The sequence below is a fragment of the Nerophis ophidion genome, linkage group LG11, assembly GCF_033978795.1.
Source record: "Nerophis ophidion isolate RoL-2023_Sa linkage group LG11, RoL_Noph_v1.0, whole genome shotgun sequence".
Classification (NCBI taxonomy): Eukaryota; Metazoa; Chordata; class Actinopteri; order Syngnathiformes; family Syngnathidae; genus Nerophis; species Nerophis ophidion.
Genome location: NC_084621.1, coordinates 915,991 through 938,244, shown reverse-complemented (window position 1 = coordinate 938,244; position 22,254 = coordinate 915,991). Strand labels below are relative to the sequence as shown.

Here is a 22,254-nt window from a genome sequence, read left to right as displayed (position 1 = left end):
CAATAAACCATACAAACAGAGGTAGAAACTATTTAATAGTTAAGTTTAACTTTGCATTCACTTTTGTCATTTTTGACAGAGACATTTTGAGCCAATGAGTGTCCCAAATTACGATGCGTTGGAAGCAGAAGAACTAAAACGGCAGGTTTTAAGTTTCATTTGCGTCGAGGGGGTGGACCTGCAGTCACGCTTTACCGTGTACCTCTTGCTTGGCAACCATTTGCTTGCCTAACAGAATTTCTAGCGACATCCAGTGGACGCATTTAGAACAGAAGTTCATTTTATTAAAAAACTTCAGGTCATTTTTATACTAGGCAAACTCATCTCGCGGGCCGGACAAAATCTAGACGGCGTGCCGCGTTAAGAGAATGTACATTTTAGAAAATGAACTTCAAATTATCATAGCTCCTTTATAATTTGTCATAAATGCAAGAAATGAAAAGCAAATAGATTATTAGTTCAGTAACCCAAAGGAAATCACGTAATGAAAAATATACAATCTTAATATATTATTTTAATTAGCGGCAAGAGCATACTTACGGTTTAGGCATTCTGTTTTGTATAAAAACTGTGGATGGTTAAAAAACACCATAAAGCGGCACTCAGAACAAAAAATTGTGAATTTGTATGACTATCTGGAGTTTTTCTGGTTGAACCATTTTTGTGGCTTGTTATGGCAGTAGCCTCGAACAGACACTTTTACTTAGCACAAAAAACATGTTTCAATGCTCAGATTGACTTCATTTTAAAGGATTATAAGGACAGCTATGTATACAAACATCTTGATATATAAGTTAAGTGTTGCAAGCCTTTATTTGGGTGTAATTTTGTATGATCTTGAGACGTAAAATTTGGGGTATTGATTAAAGGCACTTTGAAAGAAATCAAACTCGGAAGTGTGAAGGACGTCATCTACTTTTGTGCTCTTCACTTAGTCCATAGTCCACAGTAGTTGAACTCATTTCTGAGAGGGATGAGTCTGCCTACAGAAAGGAAGTAGAGCGGCTGACTGGGCGGTGCAGGGAAAACAACCTGGTCCTTAACACCACCAAGACGAAGGAGCTGATCATGGATTTCCAGAAGAAAAAAACAATAAACATCCAACTACTCTACATCAATGGGGACTATGTGGAAATGGGCTCTAACTTCAGGTTCCTGGGCATTCAGATCGAGGAAGACCTGTCGTGGAGTATGAACACTTCAGTGACCATCAAAAAGGCACAGCAAAGACTTTACTTTTTGAGACTCCTCAAGAAGAACAATCTGTTTTAAAAACTGCTTGTGTCCTTCTATCGCTGCTCAATAGTGTGCTGACATACTGCATGTGTGTATGCTATGCCAGCTGCACGGTGGCAGAGAGGAATGCACTTTAGAGGGTCGTACAACCTGCCATGAAGATCACTGGCTGCTCTCTCCCCTCCCTAGATGAACTGTACAGTGCCAGGTGCCTCAAAAAGGCCCAAAACATCATAAAGGACCGATCTCACCCTGGACATAAACTTTTTGAACTGATGTCCTCAGGCAGGAGATACAGGACAATAAAATCCTGGACAAACCGTTTTGAAAACTGTTTTTACCTGAGAGCAATAGTATCACTGAAGACAAGATAACAATAATGACTGTGCACGTGAGCTGTATGCTTGGTATTTTTTATGAATTTTATGTATTTTTATCTATTTATCTATGTTCTTATGGTTTTATTTATCTATGGTTTTATGAATGATTTTGCACTGAATTAGTTTGCATACAATTTCGTTGCACAAATGTACAATGACAATAAAGATATATTCTATTCTATATTGTATTAAAAATACCTCTCCCCACTGCACACACAGAAAATACTGACGCACATGGCAAACTACCTTGATCTGAGCGGGCACAAGCCACCGCTGCAGTGGAGATCAGTGGGTCAGCAGCTGGTTGTCACATAGCTACCTTTAGAGGTCTTTAAAGTTCACTTTTTTTGTATTCATAGCTTTTTCCCTTTTCACTCTTGATCCAGGTTCGAAGGTGCAAAAGGAGCGACCAGGCCAACCTTCAACATGACCAGCTACGCACTAAGGCGCTCTCTTATCTGGGATGAAACCGAGTGCCTCAACTATTACGGGATGCTGTCTCTACATGAGGTCTTCGAAATAGTTGGCTCTCAGCTGACAGAGACGGACATCGAAGTGCTCTCTTTCCTCTTGAAGGAAACCTGTGTTGGAACACACCCCTTGAACCCTGAGGGCTGGACGGTGAAGCCCTTCGAAGGCGACCAGTTAGGCGTCACCCCGAGTCCCATGCTCCTTACTGTCTGGAGGCGGTTGCAGTCTCAGTGCTCTCAGCACCCTGTGGTACAAGCCTCTTACAAGTCCAGGAATGGCCTTGAGTTGTTGTTGGAGCTGGAGAGGCAAGGTTACCTCAGCGATGGAAACCTGGAGCCGCTTTTGCAGCTCCTGAGAGTCCTCACACGTCATGATCTCCTGCCTCTAGTGTCCCACAAGAGAAAAATAACTGGTGAGTTCAAATCAGAGCACTAATTCTTTAATGACCTTTGCTCCCATCCTGTTGGTGATTGTTACACAGGGATGGCAATCCCAATGTATCAATTCCTCAAGCGATTCTCTTCACTGTTTTTCCGGGTGGGGTTTGGTCATTACGTAACATGCATAGTGACAACAGATCGCAAAAGGGCGGCGCCCGGTCTGAACAAAAACTAACATTTTACAAGAAAAGATCGCAATAGCGCTACTTGTAATAATTATAAGGTTGCTATTTCTTTAAGAATAGAACATACAAGCAATATGCCGAAACATTTGAACACACAGCATGCAACTAGGGCTGCGCGATATGGCCTTTTTTTAATATCTCAATATTTTTAGACCTTGTCACGATACACAAATATATCTTGATATTTTGCCCTAGCTTTGAATGAACACTTGATGCATATAATCACAGCAGTATGATGATTCTATGTGTCTACATTAAAACATTCTTCTTCATACTGCATTTATATATAATCTTTTTTTTTTTTTACTTTCATGCACAGGGAAATCACAACTAAGTAAATTGAATAAAAATGTATTTATTAAACAGTTATTAAGCAGTTGCACAAACATTCATGTCATTTCCAAAACAGAACGTGCAAGATTGTCAGAGACATTTAAAACAAGCTATGAGTGCACTTTTGTGAATGACATCACCAAGATGACGTATCAAAACAATACTAACTTAGTCTACTTTTTTGTACAGAACGCCACTACAATAGTTAAAAACAAATAAAGTGCACATTTGTGAATGATGTCACACAAGATATTTTAATAACTATCAAATAAAAATGAGCTGCATAATAGGAAATCAAATAGTATATGTCCTTCGCTATGTGGTAGGTTCCTGCGGACGTTATCTCCTTCTGTTTTTGACTTTTTTTTTCCATACGTGTTGATCTGGAAATAGTTGCTTTGGCATTTTCTTGGTGTGGAGATGTTGACTTGCAGAGTTTCAAGCACTCTTCATTCTCTAGCGGGTGACTTTTCAAATGATGCTACATATTAGCAGTGCTGTTGCTTTTTGTTGCAATGCTTTTGCCGCATAAATGTTGAACATATTCCCGCTTGAAGCCAAACCACCGCCAGACGATGGATCCCGTGCTTTCTTTCTTGGGAATTAATTATTCCTCCATTTTTTACCTGATCGGCACCTTCTCTCTCTCCTATTACCACCCGCACCTCACCGTTAGCATCACAGCTAACGTTACCATGTCGCTACCTATCTGCTTCGCGGGAGCGTGTGATGTTGCACACGAGATGTTTGTAAGAAAGTGCGCTTGGTTTATGTCTCTGTGAGAAGAGACAAGAAAGAGTGGGAAACAAGCAAACAGTGTAATGCCCGCATCTAAAAGCAACTGCGTGAGAATGTATACTCGAATATCACGTTATAGTCATTTTCTATATCACACAGAGACAAACCTGCGATATATTGAGTACATTGATATATTGCCCAGCCCTACATGCAACCATTATAAATGAAGGTCGTCGTGTTTTCGAAACGTTTCGATTTCATCCCAGCAGCAGTAACGCTGGCACGTCATCTGAATACCGCAGGTATTAACTCACCGTCTATCATGTTAGCGCAATTATGTTAAAAATTGAAATTAATGCCTTCTCATGAGCATGAGGCGGGCAGTACTCGCTCCAGTTCGCGTCTGCCGCTACACAAATGTCACAGAGCAGCCAGTAAGTTTGTGGTCAAAAGCTTGCATCTATTCGTTACGGTAGACACCCCTCATTTTTGGTAGTTGAATGTTCAATTTTAGTCATAGAAAAGTTGCACGTTTTCCTCCCACCACATTTTCTCAGTCATTTTAAATTCACAGGTGAAACTCGAACAATTTGAATATTATGTAAAAGTCCATTCATGTCAGCAAATAACTTTAAATGAGAAATTAATGTGATATTAACTCATTATATGCAAAGTCAATTATGTTAAGCTTTTACTATTATTTTGATGATCTTGGTTTACAGTTTTTAAAACCCCACATTTTATGAGATTTTCAATTCAAGGTTTTCATAAACTGTAAGTCATATTCATCAAAATTATTAAAAATAAAGGCTTGACATATCCCACTTTGCATTTAATAAGTTAATATAGCATGTTACTAAATGTTACATTCTTGTGTAATTTCCACATAATTCACTTTTTTGGAAGAATATTTATTTATATCATTAATTAAAAAAAAAATATCCCTTTTTTTCTTCCATGCTATGTATGTGAGCAAATGTTTTTTTTTATCAAATAAGAATTGATAAGAAAATCATTAAAGAACCATTAAGCAGAATGAAAATTGGAATCGGAACCGTAAACACTTATCAATACCCATCCCAACAGAACATGCAGATTTTAACTGGCAGTTTAAAAAGCAGCTTATGAAATCAAATGTGTCTCGATGCATGTTGCTATAAATATTGATGTTTTATTGAGTATATTTAAATATTTATGTAAAAAATTGTATGTAATATATATATATATATTAGAAAAAAACATTTTGTAACAACAAATGCTAATAGACTGCTTCTCTCTTGATGGAGACCCAGTGTGTATGTGTCCGTTTGTAGACAGTCAGCAAAGTTTGAACAAATTGTCTTTTATGGTTTTTAACATTTCAGTGTCTCCAGAAAGAATTGAAAGACGATGCGGTGTACAACACAGAGATTCTTTGTGCACTTCTGGCTTGAGAGGCTCCCATAGACAGGCAGAAATGCCCCTCCCTTCCTTCACACAGCAATTGAGAACAGGTATGTCAGCTATTATATGTTTTAAGCGCCAAGCTGTTATTATCTTTGCAAAAGTCATCCGACACCAGATAGTTATTGAAAACAAAGTTTTTCTCATGCATGCATTTACAGTGTGTGGCAGTCAAGTAGCAAAGGACAATGTAACGAGGGAAAGCTAAAATTTTGCTAATAATGGTTAGTACTAACACAAAGATTTGTTTTTAGATATGTGTTGCGTTTCTATCAGTCTTTTTTACAAAATGAAATGCACATGCGTCACGGCCAATTCTAACGCCCCTTGCAACCCACCATCAAATAATTAATCGCAGTCCTTTGGGAAACACTGCATCTTCATGCTTGTCTACTGCACTTGTTGATTTGAAAAGGATCCCCATTAGCTGATGCCATGGCAGTCAGCAAGTCACAAAAAATATTACATAGTACGAAACAGTTTAAAAACAATGCAAAACACATAAAACAATGAAACAAACAAATTTGTACATGAATTCTAAGGAAAAAATCAATAAAAAAGGATTCAATTGCATCAACCAACATGAAAAATGAACACTGGTATGAAATACCACAAGAAGCTTGATTAGGCATTTTTTTCCGAAATCGTTTGTGAATGCTCTAATGCTAAAGATGAACTCAAATGCTGATTGGATATAGAACAAATGTAGAAATGGTTTGAATGTCGAAATAATCTGAATGTTGAAATTGTTTTAATGTTGAAGAGCTGACGCTAAACTGGCATTCTAGTGGAATGTATAAGTGGTACGACAGTTGAAGTAGTTTAAAGGTGAAAAATAGTTTTGAGAGGTGACAAGCAGAAGCTGTACTGAAATGTAGTATGAATCTTTAAATGGGGCGTGGCTCGGTTGGTAGAGCGGCTGTGCCAGCAGCTTAAAGGGGAACATTATCACAATTTCAAAAGGGTTAAAAACAATAAAAATCAGTTCCCAGTGGCTTGTTGTATTTTTTGAAGTTTTTATTTTTATTTTACCGGTCTCCGAATATCCCTAAAAAAAGCTTTAAAGTGCGTGATTTTCGCTATTTGCGATGCGACTATCCATTTCCCTGTGACGTCACACAGTGCTGCCAATGTAAACAAACAATGGGAATACCACAGCAAGATATAGCAACATTAGCTCGGATTCAGACTCAGATTTCAGCGACTTAAGCGATTCAACAGATTACGCATGTATTGAAACAGATGGTTGGAGTATGAAAGTATTGAAGAAGAAACTGAAGCTATTGAGCGAATAGCTATTGACGCTATTCATAGCCATAGCATGGCCGAAAAGCTGCGTTAGCATCGCCGGTAAAATGTGTGTACCAAACGATCAGGACTTTCGCATCTTGTGACACTGGAGCAACTTAAATCCGTTGATTGGTAAGTGTTTGTTTCGCATTAAATGTGGGTGGAAGGAAACGTAATATAGTTGCAAATGCATCTGCAGGTTATCCATACATCTCTGTGCCATGTCTGCTTTAGCACCGCCGGTAAATAGCATGTTAGCATCGATTAGCGTAGCATGATAGCATCGATTAGCTGGCAGTCAACATCAACAAAACTCACCTTTGTGATTTCGTTGATTTTATAGTTGCAAATGCATCTGCAGGTTATCCATACATCTCTGTGCCAGGTCTGTCATCGCCGGTCAAATGTGGAGACACTCTGGCACATTCAATGGGGGTCTGGCGGCAGACACTTTGGCATCTTGGGGCCAGTGGTGCAACTTGAATCCCTCCCTGTTAGTGTTGTTACACCCTCCGACAACACACCCACCAGGCATGGTGTCTCCAAGGTTCCAAAAAATAGTCGGAAAAAACGAAAAATAACAGAGCTGAGGCCCAATGTTTACAATGTGTTGAAAATGAAAATGGCGGGTGTATTACCTCGGCGACGTCACATTCTGACGTCATCACCTCCAGAGCGATAAACAGAAAGGCGTTTAATTCGCCAAAATTCACCCATTTAGAGTTCGGAAATCGGTTAAAAAATATATGGTCTTTTTTCTGCACCATCAAGGTATATATTGACGCTTACATAGGTCTGGTGATAATGTTCCCCTTTAAGGGTTCCTAGTTCGATCACCAGCATCCGCCATCCTAGTCACGTCCATTGTGTCCTTGAGCAAGACACTTCACTTCGTGGTTTGGGCCTTGCATCAGTGTGGGAATGTGTGTATGAATGGGTGAATAGTGTCATAGGTAGAAAAACGCTATACAAATACAATCCATTTAAATGTTGGTATTAGGGTTTTCCCGAAACCAATATTTTGGTGCCAGTACCAAAATGTATTTTGATACTTTTCTAAATAAAGGGGACCCCAAAAAATAGTTATTGTTTTTATTTTAACAAAAAATATTACGGTACATTAAACATATGTTTCTTATTGCAATCCAATAACAATTTGGGCCTTGAATAAAATAGGGAAAATAAGTAAGCAAAGGCTTCTAATTTGGCTGCTGACGTATGCAGTAACATATTATTTTCCACTCTATTATTTTGTCAAAATTATGAAGTACAAGCGGTAGAAAATGAATTATCTACTTTTTAATTTACTGTTAATATCTGCTTAATTTCAGTTTTAACATGTTCTATCTACACTTCTGTTATAATTTAATAAACACTTATTATTCTGTTGTTTGGGTGCTTTACGTTATATTCTAAAAATATCGATGTAATCATAGTAGTATCGATTAGATACGCCCTTGTACTTGGTATCACTACAGTGAATGTCCGGTGTAGATCCCTCCCCCATGTCATTTGTTTACATTGTGAAGCGCCAGCTTGTTTGCGGTGACGCCAGGGAGCTATTGTATCCTCCTACTGTGTGGAGTGAAGTATGTTTAGCTAGTCTTCGTCTTGCAGAAATGATGCTTGTCAGAAACGTACTGTATTGGTCTTCATGGAGGCAAGGATTAGTGATTTAGAAGTAGCCAAAATACTGACTGCGGATGGATGTTAGCCGCTAGCGAGCTAGCCATGTTTAAAAGACCTCTTGTTAATCCCATTCCATTCAGAGTAATATGCTGTTAAAACCACCGCATATTTTACGGTAAAATTCTGCTGACTGACCTGCCAGTTTCTGACAGTAAAATCTAAATATCTTTTTTACAGTGTACAAAGAAATATATACTAATCAATTTTGTAATATGAGGTGAATGCTGATACATTTATATTTTATTCACTGTTATAAGCGGCCCTCTAAGGGCAACTATATCTGCGTGTGCCCTCAATTAAAAAGAGTTTGACACGCCTGCTGCTCTAGAGTCTGGAGCGTCTCTGAGGAGGAAGAAGAGGAAGAAGAGGGGCAATGGCTGGAGTCGGAGGCCCAAGAAAACCAACAAGCAGGACCTTCCCTTGCCACCACCAACACCACCTCAGAAAGCGTCATGCAGTAAGAACAGCATGTTTTGTCCTCTCTTAAATGGTCATCTCTTTATCCTCCATCCCACATTTCATGATCAAAATCAATCTTGATTTTGTTTGCTCACATGCTTCCATGTCGCTTCCATTTGCCTTTCTAACTCTTCAGTCCTCACGTTTAGCTTTTAGCGTGATCCACTGCTTCTCAATTATTTTCTCTTACGCCCCCTTAGTGTCCACACGCTTTCCACTGCGACATCATCTACCTATAAAATTGTACACCTCTGCTTAACACTGTATCCTTATTACCTTTGAAGCAAATAAAAATAGAAATACAGATCAACTTAGAACATAGAATAACTTTATTAACATAGATTTTTAGTCTGTAACAGAAAAGATTTAAAGTTCATCAATATGCCTGAAATTATAAAAATATTTCTTTAAACTATATACTTTTTTTTTGATGGACATGAAACATGTGATACTAAAAAATAAAATGAAATAAACTCAGTAATACATTCAAATTGATCACCAACATTTAATCAGGAACACAATATATAAAACACTTTAACCTACAAAACAAAAATTATTGCAACAATTTGTGCTGATAACAAAGAAAAAAAGGAAGTCAGGAATAATGGTTACAACGAGCATGTCTTGTAATGCACAGCTTTTTTAAGTGGCATTTGAAGCATGACACTGAAGAAGAAAGAGTGTTCCCCAGGATCCCCGTCATCGCACCACGCAGACTGCCTCACTATTGGAGAAGAACTGGCCAAATGCAAACATTCAACGTTATTCATTGTACAGTACAGGGGAACCCATCCAAGTCAATGACCCTTAGATTTACCAACTCGTTGTGAAAATAAATAAAAAGAACTATGAAAGAAAGATTTACCAACTCATGTCAACATAAGCAGAACCGAAGTCGCCCTTTTCGTTTTGTGTTTCACTTAAACCGTTATCCCTGCAACTTGTGTTAACCTGGAATATTTGCATTGCAAGTCATTTGTAAGCACGACTGCTGCAGATTCTGTTACCAATCATCCACGGCTGAGATCGGCCAAAACCCATACCGATCTCATGTATTATAACTACCTTTTTTCCATTTACATTTGGTGAGTGCTGTTGACAGTTTAACAATGTCAACACACTATTTCAGAACAAAAAGTCGGCACCACACAATAACTAAACAAAAACAAAAAGTACTATCATTATTTGCGTTTTGGCCTCAAAGTCCTCCTGTGTCCAGGTAATTATTCCATAAATGTGACATTAACAAAAGCAACAAAACATTATTTTAAGAAAATAGAAATATGTAATCATTATATACTCCTACTTCCCTTGGTCTATCATCCGTTTTCTACCGCTTGTCCATCTCGGGATCACGGGGGTGCTGGAGCCTATTCCAGCGGCATCCGGGCGGACACCCTGGACAAGTCACTACCTCATCGCAGCCCTTTGTATATACACCAACAATTTATGGATCTATCCGCTCTCCTCTTACATGTCGTGTACTGACTATGACAATGCTGACACACCAACAGTTGTTATATTATATATAATAACTGCTTACAGCTTTAGAACATGAAGTTTAACCGTGGGCTGCCTTGTCATTGTCATTTGCTGGTCGTCATTTCCTCGACTGCATGCTCCTATTTTATTTATGCTGCTCTCGACACCCGATAAATAAGATAACTCTAATGCTCACTCTACAGTTTAAATTAACCATAAACAGTCATTAACAATGTTTAATGTTCATTTTTTCATGTTTACTCATGTCAATAATCAATCAATTCATCCATCAAGGATATATAACCATATGCCCATCCCTTAGATTTTCATCCATTCATCTCAGTTTGAATTTCATTTTTCCCTTTCATGATACATGTTTTCTAACATGTTTGCACCCACCTGAGCCTCCATCCATCAAAGGAGGAAATGTCTGGGACTTCCTGTATCTTATCAAAACAAACCGCACACCTAATAATGGCTTAGTTATTAAATGTGGCTGACTTTTTTTATGTTTCTGTTGGAAGCTTTCTAACCAACACTCGAAAAATTTAATACAAAAAAAAATCCAGTACAAAAATATTTGAGGGCCTTTCTCAGAGCAAGAGTGGACTTGTGTTGGGAGATACTCCCACATTTGTGCACGTTGAAGTGTCATGCACAGATTGGAAGATATAGGCTGCATAGTGTTCTCCAGCTAGTCTCTCATTTTGTGTTTGTAGACTAATGGAGTAAATTAATGATGACCATGAACGTACTGTTGCTGTTATAAATGTCAACTGTAAACTCCCCGATCGGATTTCAACACACCAATGACAAAAGCTTCCAGCCAAAACATTTTCAAAGTTCTTCCTTGAACTGCAATTGAAAAATACACCTACAATGAGCATTTGTGTCTGAGCATCATTTTCCTGCAATGCTGCTTCTTTGCTGAGATTTTAACCTCACAGACTTGGAGCTGCTGTGGCAAGTTTGCTCTGTCATTCATGCTGAAAATCAAGTCGGTCTCAAATCCTTGGTTTGGACTTTTGGTCCAAGATCTTTACTTTTAAATCATCTTAGAATTCAGTGCTCTTCCTGTGACTATGAACATGTTGCTGTTTTGACTCCAGATTTTAATCCACTCAGGTTGACTCAGGATTGTGGCTCCTTAGCGCTGAGGCACAAAGGATCATGGATTCAGAAGGGTCGCAGGCAGAAGAACAAAACAAAACAAAAAGTGACCTTTCTGTCCATGCATACGGCAGTGTGTGCACGATCAACTCAGTCATGCGCGCTCTCTCTCTCTCAAGTCTGGGCCCAGGCCTAAGGTAAAAAAAAAGAAAAATGGCTGCTCCCCCCCATGATAACCCGGGGTTGAGCTGCCATCATGCTCTGTACTGGATGCTATGTCGTAATATAGCTGCCCATGTCTCCTCCCCCTTCTGTGTTGCTTCTACAAATTGCTGTGTGATGTTTTTTGCACAACGTGGGTTAGAGGTTTTATTTCGGATGAAGGTTAGTGGTATCAAGTCCTAAAATACCGAATTGCGTATAAGACCTGAATAATATCCTGAGGACCACCATCCTTTGCAGTGGACATTTTGTGTTTTGCATACAATGCATCTGGAAAGTATTCAAAGCGCTTTACTTTTTTCACTTTTTTTTTTACAGCCTTATTCCCAAATGAAATACATTCCTCAAAATTTTTCATACAATACCCCATAATGACAATGTGAAAATATGTTTTAGAAATATTTGCACATATATAAAAAAAAAAAATGAAGATATCACATGTGCATAAGTATTCACAACCTTTTTCCAGGTAGCTCAAATGTGAGCTTGGGTACATCCTGTGTCTTTTTTTATTTAACCAAACAAGAAAACGTCCCATTCATATTAAAAAAGGGAGTCTTGGCCAAGAGCAGCAAAGTTACACATTAAATTACATTCACATTACTAATTAAAATGACAGGATGGACATCAAGTAAAACAGTTGCAGATAAACGAGGCAGCTTCAAAGGCTCTGTTTAGATTTAAGTCTTTAAGTCAGCGTATAAGCCACGCCGCCATATTTATAGCATCAAAATGGCATTCCCCCCACTCTCTCGGCTTCCGTCTGTCCAAACCTGTCACTCTTCCTTCGTGCTCGCAGCAGTATATTTAGCTCCAAAAGATTAAGGTTATAAATCCTCATTTGTCAAAAAATAGTCGTCTTTGGGGTCTGTTACCAAGTGTGCTATGATTACAACGTGTTTGATTCTGGACGTAGGAACACACATGTTGCCAGAAGTCGAACGTGCGCCGCTATGCTAACGTCAATCAATGCGTGGAAAAAATCAGTCCCGGAAACGATTAAAATGATCAAAATACAGTAAACATTGCATATATTACATATTGTTATGAACGTGTCAGTTACTGCATTATATACTGTATATATATAATTGCACTGTGTGTACAAAAGGTTTTGAGAATATTTCAGAGGGCTTTAAAGGTTACAACGGTGACTCTAATTGCATCTTTTAAGCGATATTTAAAATGGTATAAAAAAGACATGTGGTTTTGGTCTTTCATAATGATTTTAATGATAGGCAAAATGTCAGTTCCCCTTTAAGTCCTTTCCTAATGTGAGCTCACTTCATAACATATTTTAAGAAAAGACAAGTTGTTTGGGACCACCTTTTGGATTGCATGTATGAATCTGTAAAACCTGAATACAGTGCAAGACATTAAAAAAATGTAATCTTTTTATTTTATTTTTTTTGTCAATGTCATATGTCCAAGACTTCGGTTTAGCTGTAAATTAAGCTTGCCAATTTTTGAAATGCCTTGTAATTTTCACATGTGAATGAAAAGTTTACTTTAGCTAATAAAACGATCAGAACATAATGAAGCCAAACTGTAATGATTAGAGTCAATAACTCGAATAAGCTAATGTTTGGGGGACGGACAGGCGTGATAAAAAAACATTTGTTCATCGCAAATCAAAGCATCTGCAGTCGGTATCCATGAAGTTGCTTTGTATTAAGATTGATGTGTTGACTTGGATGAAACAACTTGGCTGCAACCAGCACAAGTTGGGAGTAATTCAGGCTGCAAAAAGAAAATCTAACAAAGTGAAAATACTGTAATGATGCAATTTGAATGTTTTGTATTATAACTATTATTATGACTAGTAATCCTGTAGGCACAGAAATATATTAATCACTTTCAGTTGATTTCTTCCGCTGTTTTTTTGATACAGACAACAATCCTGGGAAATATAAAATACATACCAAAACAGTTTAGCGAAAGTGAAATCGAAATCGTAAAAATCTTAGCAAATTTCCATCACTTTACAAGGATATTATTGACGTGTTATTATTGTGGTGTTGTCAATATAAACTGAGCAACATTATATTTGTTAAAAGCAGCACAGCTCTTGTTTTGGATGTCATTACGTAGTGCCGGTGTAAAAAATGAAGTGTCTTCTCAAACTTCCTTGGAGAAAAAGAGAATGTTGTTCTGTGCCTGCTTATTGTTCCACAAAAACGACCAACCCAATTGTCTTTTGTCTCTTTCTCTCCTTTCTGTCTTCGCAGTTCTAAACAGACCGACCAGTGTGTGTCCGTCTGTATCAACCAAAAAAACTATCCTTGCACGCAATGAGAGTGGGAGCTCAAATCTCAAAACTCTGCAGAAACACACAAATGGAGATGTTTATATTTGTGTCTTGGTCAGTGCTTTAAAAGAAACAAGGGGTCGATAAGTTGACCATCTGTGGGCCAAACAAAACACCCCTCGTAATTGAGTGCTTAAACTGTCTTCTTGTTATTTTTTCACCGGCGTTTTTAAAGTCAAGTGGATATCTGTGTTTGATGAAGTGTGAAGCTCTCTATAAGCCAAATAATGTGACCATGACTCTTGTTCCTGTTTATCCTGCTCGTTGTAACATGTGGAGGCCACCTGTAAATATACTCACTTAGAGCAGTGGTTCTCAAATGGGGCTACGCGTACCCCTGGGGGTACTTGAAGGTATGCCAAGGCCTACGTAAGATTTTTTTTAAACGTTGCTAATGAAAATAGCAACAATTCAAAAATCCTTTATAAATATATTTATTGAATAATACTTCAACAAAATATGAATGTAAGTTCATAAACTGTGAAAAGAAATGCAACAATGCAATATTCAGTGTTGACAGCTAGATTTTTTGTGGACATGTTCCATAAATATTGATGTTAAAGATTTCTTATTTTGTGAAGAAATGTTTAGAAGTAAGTTGATGAATCCAGATGGATCTCTATTACAATCCCCAAAGAGGGCACTTTAAGTTGATGATTACTTCTATGTGGAGAAATATTTATTTATAATTGAATCACTTGTTTATTTTTCAACAAGTTTTTACCTATTTTTGTATCTTTTTTCCCAAATAGTTCAAGAAAGACCACTACAAATGAGCAATATTTTGCACTGTTATACAATTTAATAAATCAGAAACTGATGACATAGTGCTGTATTTTACTTACTTATTTTTTTTTCAACCAAAAATGCTTTGCTGTGATTAGGAGGTACTTGAATTAAAAAAATGTTCACAAGGGGTACATCACTGAAAAAAGGTTGAGAACCACAGACTTAGAGGGCCGGTGTTTATTGTAGCTTCAACTCTCACAACCAAAGGTCAAACTTGACTAATATTGAATTGAACAAAAGGTTGGGAATTGTCTTGAAGGTTCAGTGAGCCCTTCTTGAACCAGTGATGCCTTCAGCTCACCAGAGTAAATTTGTCTGGATTTTCTCACATGCGAAGCTATGCAAACGGCCAATTTTTACAAAGAGTACTCTAAAATGTTCAAAGGAAAGCTATTAAGATTTTTTTTCTTCATTCAAGGCACTTCCTTGTGGTCTACATAATGGTGGTTCTTTGGATACAATTTTGCATAGGTTATGTTTTACAGACTGTTTTTAAGCTGCTCTCTGACCATCTCTTCAAGATGTGCTATTTTGTGGGCGGTCCTCTTTGCGTGACTCCACTTCGACAGCATCTTCTCCCCGCCAGCCATGTTGAAGTTTTTAGTGCTACCATAGGAAGTCGATAGACTTAGAAATGGCAACAGCGGATAATGCGTGTTCATGTACGAGCCAGTCTGCCCCACAACAAGTGGATAGCTGGGGAAAAAGTAACTTACTGAATACAGATGGGACTACAGTGGCGGACACGCGCAAAGCACTTTGGATACATCTCAACCATATATAGATATTCCACTGACGTCACAGGACAGAGCAAATTCTAAACAGCGAAAGGAGAAATGCAGGAAGTATGAAAGAAGGCAAGATTGTTTCAAATTTTTGTGACTAATGCAGATCCAAAAAGACACATCAGGTATAAATAGGTAAAAAAAAAAGTTGCTTTTGCATAATAGGTCCCCTTTAATTGATTCTTGATCATGTACAGTGGAACCTCCAAAGTGGTACAGTATCAGCTTTTCAGAAAAATGTGCCTCTGAAGTTGCACATTTACCATGAATTGATTAACGTGGACCCCGACTCAAACAAGTCGAAGAACTGATTGGGGTGTTACCATTTAGTGGTCAATTGTACGGAATATGTACTGAACTGTGCAATCTACTAATAAAAGTTTCAATCAATCAACCATAACTTCAAAAATGTTTGAACAAGCATCGAGACGTCAGCAAATCCCTCGATTCCCCTCGATAAATGTCTTCAAACAACTCTAGCCCCGTGTTTAGCTTTTTTTAATGTCTTTTTTTCAGACTTTGTTAACTTGCAATGGGACCATCACTGATGACGTCACACAATATGCCATGTTTAGTGTTGCTTCATCCTTGGATACATATTAATACTTATTTCGAAGACTGAATGACCAAAAATACGGGGTGTATGAACACTAAGGTAACACAGTCTATCAGATTTTAGCACACTCTGTATGACCTAAGGTAAGCAAACATGGTAAGAAAAAGGCCTTTTAGTCATAAATAAGCTTTTTTTGTGAAAACTTTAAATGTCAGATATTTTTGCATACATTTTATTTTTCTATTGACAGTAGAGATCTTTTTTTTCTATCTCTCGTGTGACAGGGCAAATGTTAGTAGGTCATCTTCGACACATCGCAATGCGTCCACCATTCGTCATCAAAGCTCAAATTAAAATGTCTTGAAACAAATGTTTGACCTTAGAGATTTCACTGTTAGTACACTTCCATTGTTTTATTCTATGAATGTCAAAGTTTGTCCAAACTTTGACGGGCACATTTTTAGTGTTAACCCCAAAGTCAAATTTTTTGTTGTCCTGACGTTTTTTTGTGTTTAAGCAATCCTCAATTTCTTTTTCTTTTTGCTTTGACAGTAGTGCTTGCATGTTTAAAATGTTCATGCTCCACTTACTGTGTTAACCTTACCCAGGCTGAATCCTGAATCCCCTAACAAGCAGTTAAAGGGAACCTTGATGATTTTAACCTTCGTTGTGGTGCAGAAAACATGTATTAGAGGATTTTGGTGTAAATTTGGAATACGTTTTGCTCCACAGTTACTTTTACAACCCTGATTTTTTAGTGTGTCTGGAAGATGTCCGATTTCAGTGGCATTCCCAGATTGCTAATGAAACCATGCCCCGCCTTCTCTGAAAGTATAATGAATCTGATAAAAAGGTACACTGTTTAAATATATATTTTTACATCTTCATCACTATTTTTTTCCAGACACAGTCAAGAAGAAACTTCGTAAACAGAGCTGCATAAAAAATATGTTTTAAGCATCATTTATGTCACTGCGTGTTGCAAGTTAGTGTTCTGTACATGCAAAGACTATAAGAAAATAATACTTTGTTTGACCTTTTTTTCTGTTTCCTCATAGCATGGAGCAGAGGACAAAAGGTCTTAATAAGTACCTTGAAGACATGGCGCAGCCAGAACACAAACCCACGCCACCAGCAGCTTTCAAAATGCGTGAATCTTATAATTTGACACTTTAGCATCGTTTAACATGAGTATCAACTTTTAAAAGTTTAAACATCTAAAAGTCGGAAAAAAACAAATTCCTCATATTTCCGCTTTCACCATCCGTGGCAGTGAAACTTGACTGTTCTGTAGAATTGCATCTTTCAGGTAGTTTCTGTGCTGGAAAAGAAGAACCCATCAAATAGCAATGAATGTGGTATGACTCACTTTTTGGATGCACCTGTCAATCTTGTACACTTGTCGTTAATGAGATCGCCTTTTTATGCAACCACTCCCTTCAAGTATTTGCATTGGCATCCCTTTGTTTCATCACAAATGTCTAATTACAGAAGCTCGTAAAAACATGTTGCTCTTTAGCAAATGTTAAGAGATGCAGGAATCGATGCCCTAATTCAACATTTGCCTTTGTAATGTTGGCATTTTGCTAACTTGGTTCTCTCTTGAGTGTAAGCATCCCTGGCGACTAATACAAATGAATTTGGACTTTGACCATGAAACATTCATGAGCACAGTGCTCATTAACTGGACTCAATGACAATGTTCCTCATACCTCTGAAATTCATTTAGATCTAATTCATGTTGTGTTTTCACCTAATTTATCCTTCAGTACAAGGCGAGGGTGAAATATTTCTGTTCCTGGTTTCAAATCAGGATGCAAATGCGAGTGTTGTTCCATACTGAAGGGTTTTGAGTGGGCGAGATTCGTTTCTGTTGCAGCAAAAGCGGCCAAGCAGCTGGTTTCCACTTTCCACCAGTTCTGGATTAATGACACGGGGACACTCAGAGCGGCGCTCTTGCTCAGTACAGTATGTATCCTCTGATCTTTCTCGCTGTGCTGTTGCATGACCGCCCGCCAATCCTGTTGCCAGCAAAAAGTTCATCTGGTTATGTCTCTAAAAAGAAAACAACCGGGTCGGGCTCACACTGCTAAGCTTCCACTCCACATGAATTCACCTCTTGCAATTTGTGCAGCCACGTGTGGAAGTCAACAGAATTGATCATTCCCTAGCACTAAAATGGCCACTTTACATTGCCGACAGCACTTTTTGTTGTTGTTGTTGCTTTTTGCAACTTTGGTGCTGCTTTGAGCAACAAAAAAAGCCCAAAATGGCAAATGTGTGCTCTCCTGTCCAGTTAGTCTTCAATGTTGAACTGTGCTCTTCAAGCCCATTTTTATGAATTATGTGAACACATTTATCATGCCACTTTTTCACTGCACTCTACTTACTTGGCTCTCCTTGCTATTCACGACTATTTTTATCGTATACAACACCATGGGTTAGCGCAAGAATAATAATTGTAACACAAAATGTGCATGCTAAAGTTGGCTAGGTCTGTTTCTATTCCATACTCTCCACTTGCCTGCAGAGCCTGGTTCTCTCGCCGCCCTCAGCCTCCTTGGACAACATTTTGAAAAAATAAGTACATACAGGCGGTTAATCATGGTAAAGTTTTAGGATACATGTCTAGAAATGCCCCCCAAAAATGCATGCCAACACCAGCTGGCGCTGATGCTCTTATCTGTTGCAGCGCCTTGTTTTTAAATGCCCCTCTGTCTTTTACTCTTTCCAATCTAGAGGAAAAATGTAGTAAATATAGCAAGTTTTGACAATATGTGGCTAGAAATGACAAAAGTAAACACACTTCGGGCCTGATTTACTAAAAATCCAAATATCAAGTGCTAAACAGAATGTGCAATCTATAAAATAGCGTGGACTATTAATAGGCATGATGCATGTGAGCTTCTAACATTGCACGTGCTATTTATAAGTGGTGCTGACTGCCTTTTTTAAATGAGGTTTTTTGCATATTCTATGCAGATATCACTGTGGATCATTTACTGGCCATTCATGTTATCACGATTATGGCGTTTTGCTGTCAAACAAGCAGCAGACATGTACCACTTCTTATTGGCTTTTTAGAAGCTATTTTTTTTATCCACTACAATTATGCTCACGGGTTGGAGGCTCCACTTCCTGTGCTCAACACGCAAAAAAATGCACATTTAAATGTTTTTTTGATAAGAGATATATTAATGTATTCTAAATGGAAAAAGAAAACGCATCAATTGATTAGCCCTTTAACTCATCCAGCATGCAGCTATTGAATTATAAAACCATGTTGCTGCATTGACGATAGGTTTCTTTTTTGACTTCTGACAGACATTCTCTGCAGCTGTGTGTCTATATGTGTAAGCTTGCACCTACTTTTCAGAGGTGCTAAATAAAACACTAAAGTGCTTGCAAAATGGTGATGAGTGTTGATAAATCACATTGCTGGTTCTCTGCATATTGTGGCCGTTTTGCTAATCAGCATATTTTCTGCACATTAATGAAGACCAAGACATAAAATGGATTGCACTTGTTTAACAGACACAATCAACTGCGTGTGCATCGAGTTTGCACGTAATCCTTTGGTAAATCAGGCCCTTAGTAACATTACCTTTCCCTGTTGCTGTGCCTCAATCTCCACTTTGCTGCAGGTTCTTGTTTTCTCATGGCCTCTGTCTCCTCTTGGATAGAATTCTGAAAAAAGGTTTGTCTTTGTAAAGTTTGAAAATATGTGGCTAGAAATGAAAAAAAGTAAACACAGTAATGTTAGCTTTTCAATTTGCTGTGCCTGAGTCTCCACTTTGTTGCAGCGCCCTATTTCCTTACTGCCCACATTTGGGGAAAAAAGGAAGTAATTACATGAGGTTAATCATGGTGAAGTTTAAGAGGTGTCTAAGACAAAAACATCAATGCATGCTAACAGTAGCTATCTCTGAGGTTATTCCTTGGTTTCCACTTTGCTGAAGCGCCTTCAGTCTCCTTTTGGATAAAAGCCAGAGAAAAAGAAGTAAATAGAGGAGGTTATACTGTCAAGTATGTGGCCAAGAAAGGAAGGGCAAAGGCGCTTGTCACTTAGTAATGTTAACCTTCCAATGCCACTTTGCTGCAGTGACCCATCTTCTCACTGCCCACATTCTGTTCTTGGATTCATCGGAGGGGAAAAAAAACATTGGGGTTTGTTGCTGTATCTCAGACTAATAGAATGTTCTATTCGTAGTTGTTTAGTGTTAAAGCGAGGCCAAACAGATTCTGTGCCGTGTAAAAATGCCTTATTAGAAATATCTTTCTGACTGTTGTCCCTGTTTCTCTCCCCTTTTGATTTCATCCCCCCTTTTTCTACCCTTGCCACCCCACTTGTCCTTTATTCCTTTCCCTACGCTATCCTTGACTATTGGATTTTCCCCTTCTCCGCACCCCACTATCACCAAACTACCAGATGTCCGCTTAAGGGTCCGAGCCGAATACCTGGAGCACGAGTCGGCGCTCCGAGACGGCGTCTCGTCGGACAAGCGGCAGCCCCTGGAGCGGCAGTTTGAGTTGTTCAGCCAGGCCAACTCACTGCTGCGCGCCAGAGACCTGGGCTCCATCGTGTGCGACATCAAGTTCACCGAGCTGGACAACCTGGAGGCCTTCTGGACCGACTATCTGAGCGGCGCCCTGCTGGAGGCCCTCAAAGGCGTCTTCATCACGGACTCCTTGAGGGTGGCGGCGGGCTCCGAGGGCCTCCGCCTGCTCATCAGCGTGGACCAGGACGACTACGAGGAAGGCTGGCGGGTGCTGAGGGCCAGGAGGATGCGCTCATCCAGTACCGGTGGGCACAAAAACAAACACCGTGGGATATGAGCTGACTTTGTTGATATGAATGGAACACTGATGGAAGCTGGAGGGAGGTGATGCAATGCCTTTATCCACCACAAGATGGCAGAAACTAGCCCTTGTTTGTTCCAGTCTTAGACTCTCCTTGCAAACTAACTATATTCTTTTAAAATGTCACCCAGGTGCAAGGAAGTGCCAAAAGACTTTAAGACAGTGACTGTGAGAGCAGGACCAACAAGGAGACTCTGTGGTAAGCCCCTTTCAATACATTAAATATGAATTCAGGAGGGGACTCAAAGGTGCTCCTTGATTAAATCTTGTTTTGCCATCAAGAAGTTACTGAGGATTTATTTGGTTATCTTTTTTTTCGTTGCATTTGACGTCTGTGATAGAACGGAACATAGCGCCTTAACTTTGGTAAAAACCCGGTGTGCACTCTATGCTTAAAGATAACCCGTTTAGGAAGATAAGCCAGCTTGCGATTGCTGCGATCAGTAGGCCATGAAGGCGCCATCGGGCCTTCATCTACTAGAGCCCGGATAATGCCAAGGCCTGGTGGCCCAGCAGGTACAAGTGCAGACAAGACCGTGTGTCGCTCAATACCAGTGCTGTCCAGGAGATCAAAATCCAAAGTGCATACATCCTGGCTGCGCTCATCCCTGCCCGACTTGTCTAGTCACCCTGCTGGAACTAATGCCCGGACTTCACTGACAGAAGACCATCAATAAGGACTCCAACAGAAACCACTAAAGCTGCATGGTCTGAGCTACTGACATAGCTCCTTATTTTGTGGTAAAATGTCTGTTGAAGGAGAAGTTTTTTGTTTGAATAATTGTTTTTTGTTGTGGTCAACTATATTGGGAAACATGTAGCAACGGTGATATTATTATTATTACTAATAAAGGTGTGATATACCAATCATGTTTGGGGGTGTTTTTAAGAGTTGATGCACGTAAATGAAAACTTTCAACAAACCTAATATGTCTGTCTCGTAGAACCCCAAAAAACATAGTTTTAATAAACAACACACTGTTACACATTTAACTACATGTCCAATAACACAAATGAATGGACAAGCCTTGTCCGTCAGTAATACTAATCAAACAAAAAGTCATATTTAAGCGAAGATTGTGAATTTGTTTTGTCTGTCTTCGAAGTCAGTTATCGTTTATGATAAAAGCCCATCGGACATTGCTGTAATCTCTTCCACATGCAATACAATTTCACTTTAAAGTTATTTACTTGTGAATGGCAGCAACGCGTCCAAAAAGAAAATTTGGCATACCTCAAGTGTCTGTACTTTGACTACTTTTTATTTCATGTTTATCAATAAAATAGTGACTTAGCTCTATTATGGCTGCAGCTGTTTTTGCAATCCAAATCACAGTATGTGGTCAAAACAATATTTACTAGACCACTTCAACAATATTCCTGACAGAAAAGTATTAACCTCGAAATGTACTTTTGTCATAATAATACCAAACATCTACACTCACACAAACACTTCCTTCCTTCATAATCTTTATTACTAA

General features: G+C 38.7%; 1 protein-coding gene across 2 annotated transcripts in view; it reads left to right on the top strand.

The window, feature by feature from the left end:
• dedd1 (death effector domain-containing 1) overlaps positions 1 to 21,643 on the top strand; it is a 30,823-nt gene extending 9,180 nt beyond the window's left edge. For both annotated transcript variants that reach the window (XM_061914801.1, XM_061914802.1), the window contains exons 3-7: positions 2,003 to 2,499; positions 5,148 to 5,276; positions 8,534 to 8,662; positions 20,343 to 20,717; positions 20,905 to 21,643. In XM_061914801.1, the coding sequence (XP_061770785.1) occupies positions 2,003 to 2,499; positions 5,148 to 5,276; positions 8,534 to 8,662; positions 20,343 to 20,717; positions 20,905 to 20,939 (1,165 nt within the window). In that variant the 3' untranslated portion in view covers positions 20,940 to 21,643. The remainder of the gene's footprint in view (positions 1 to 2,002; positions 2,500 to 5,147; positions 5,277 to 8,533; positions 8,663 to 20,342; positions 20,718 to 20,904) is intronic.
• Positions 21,644 to 22,254: the final 611 nt, after the last annotated feature.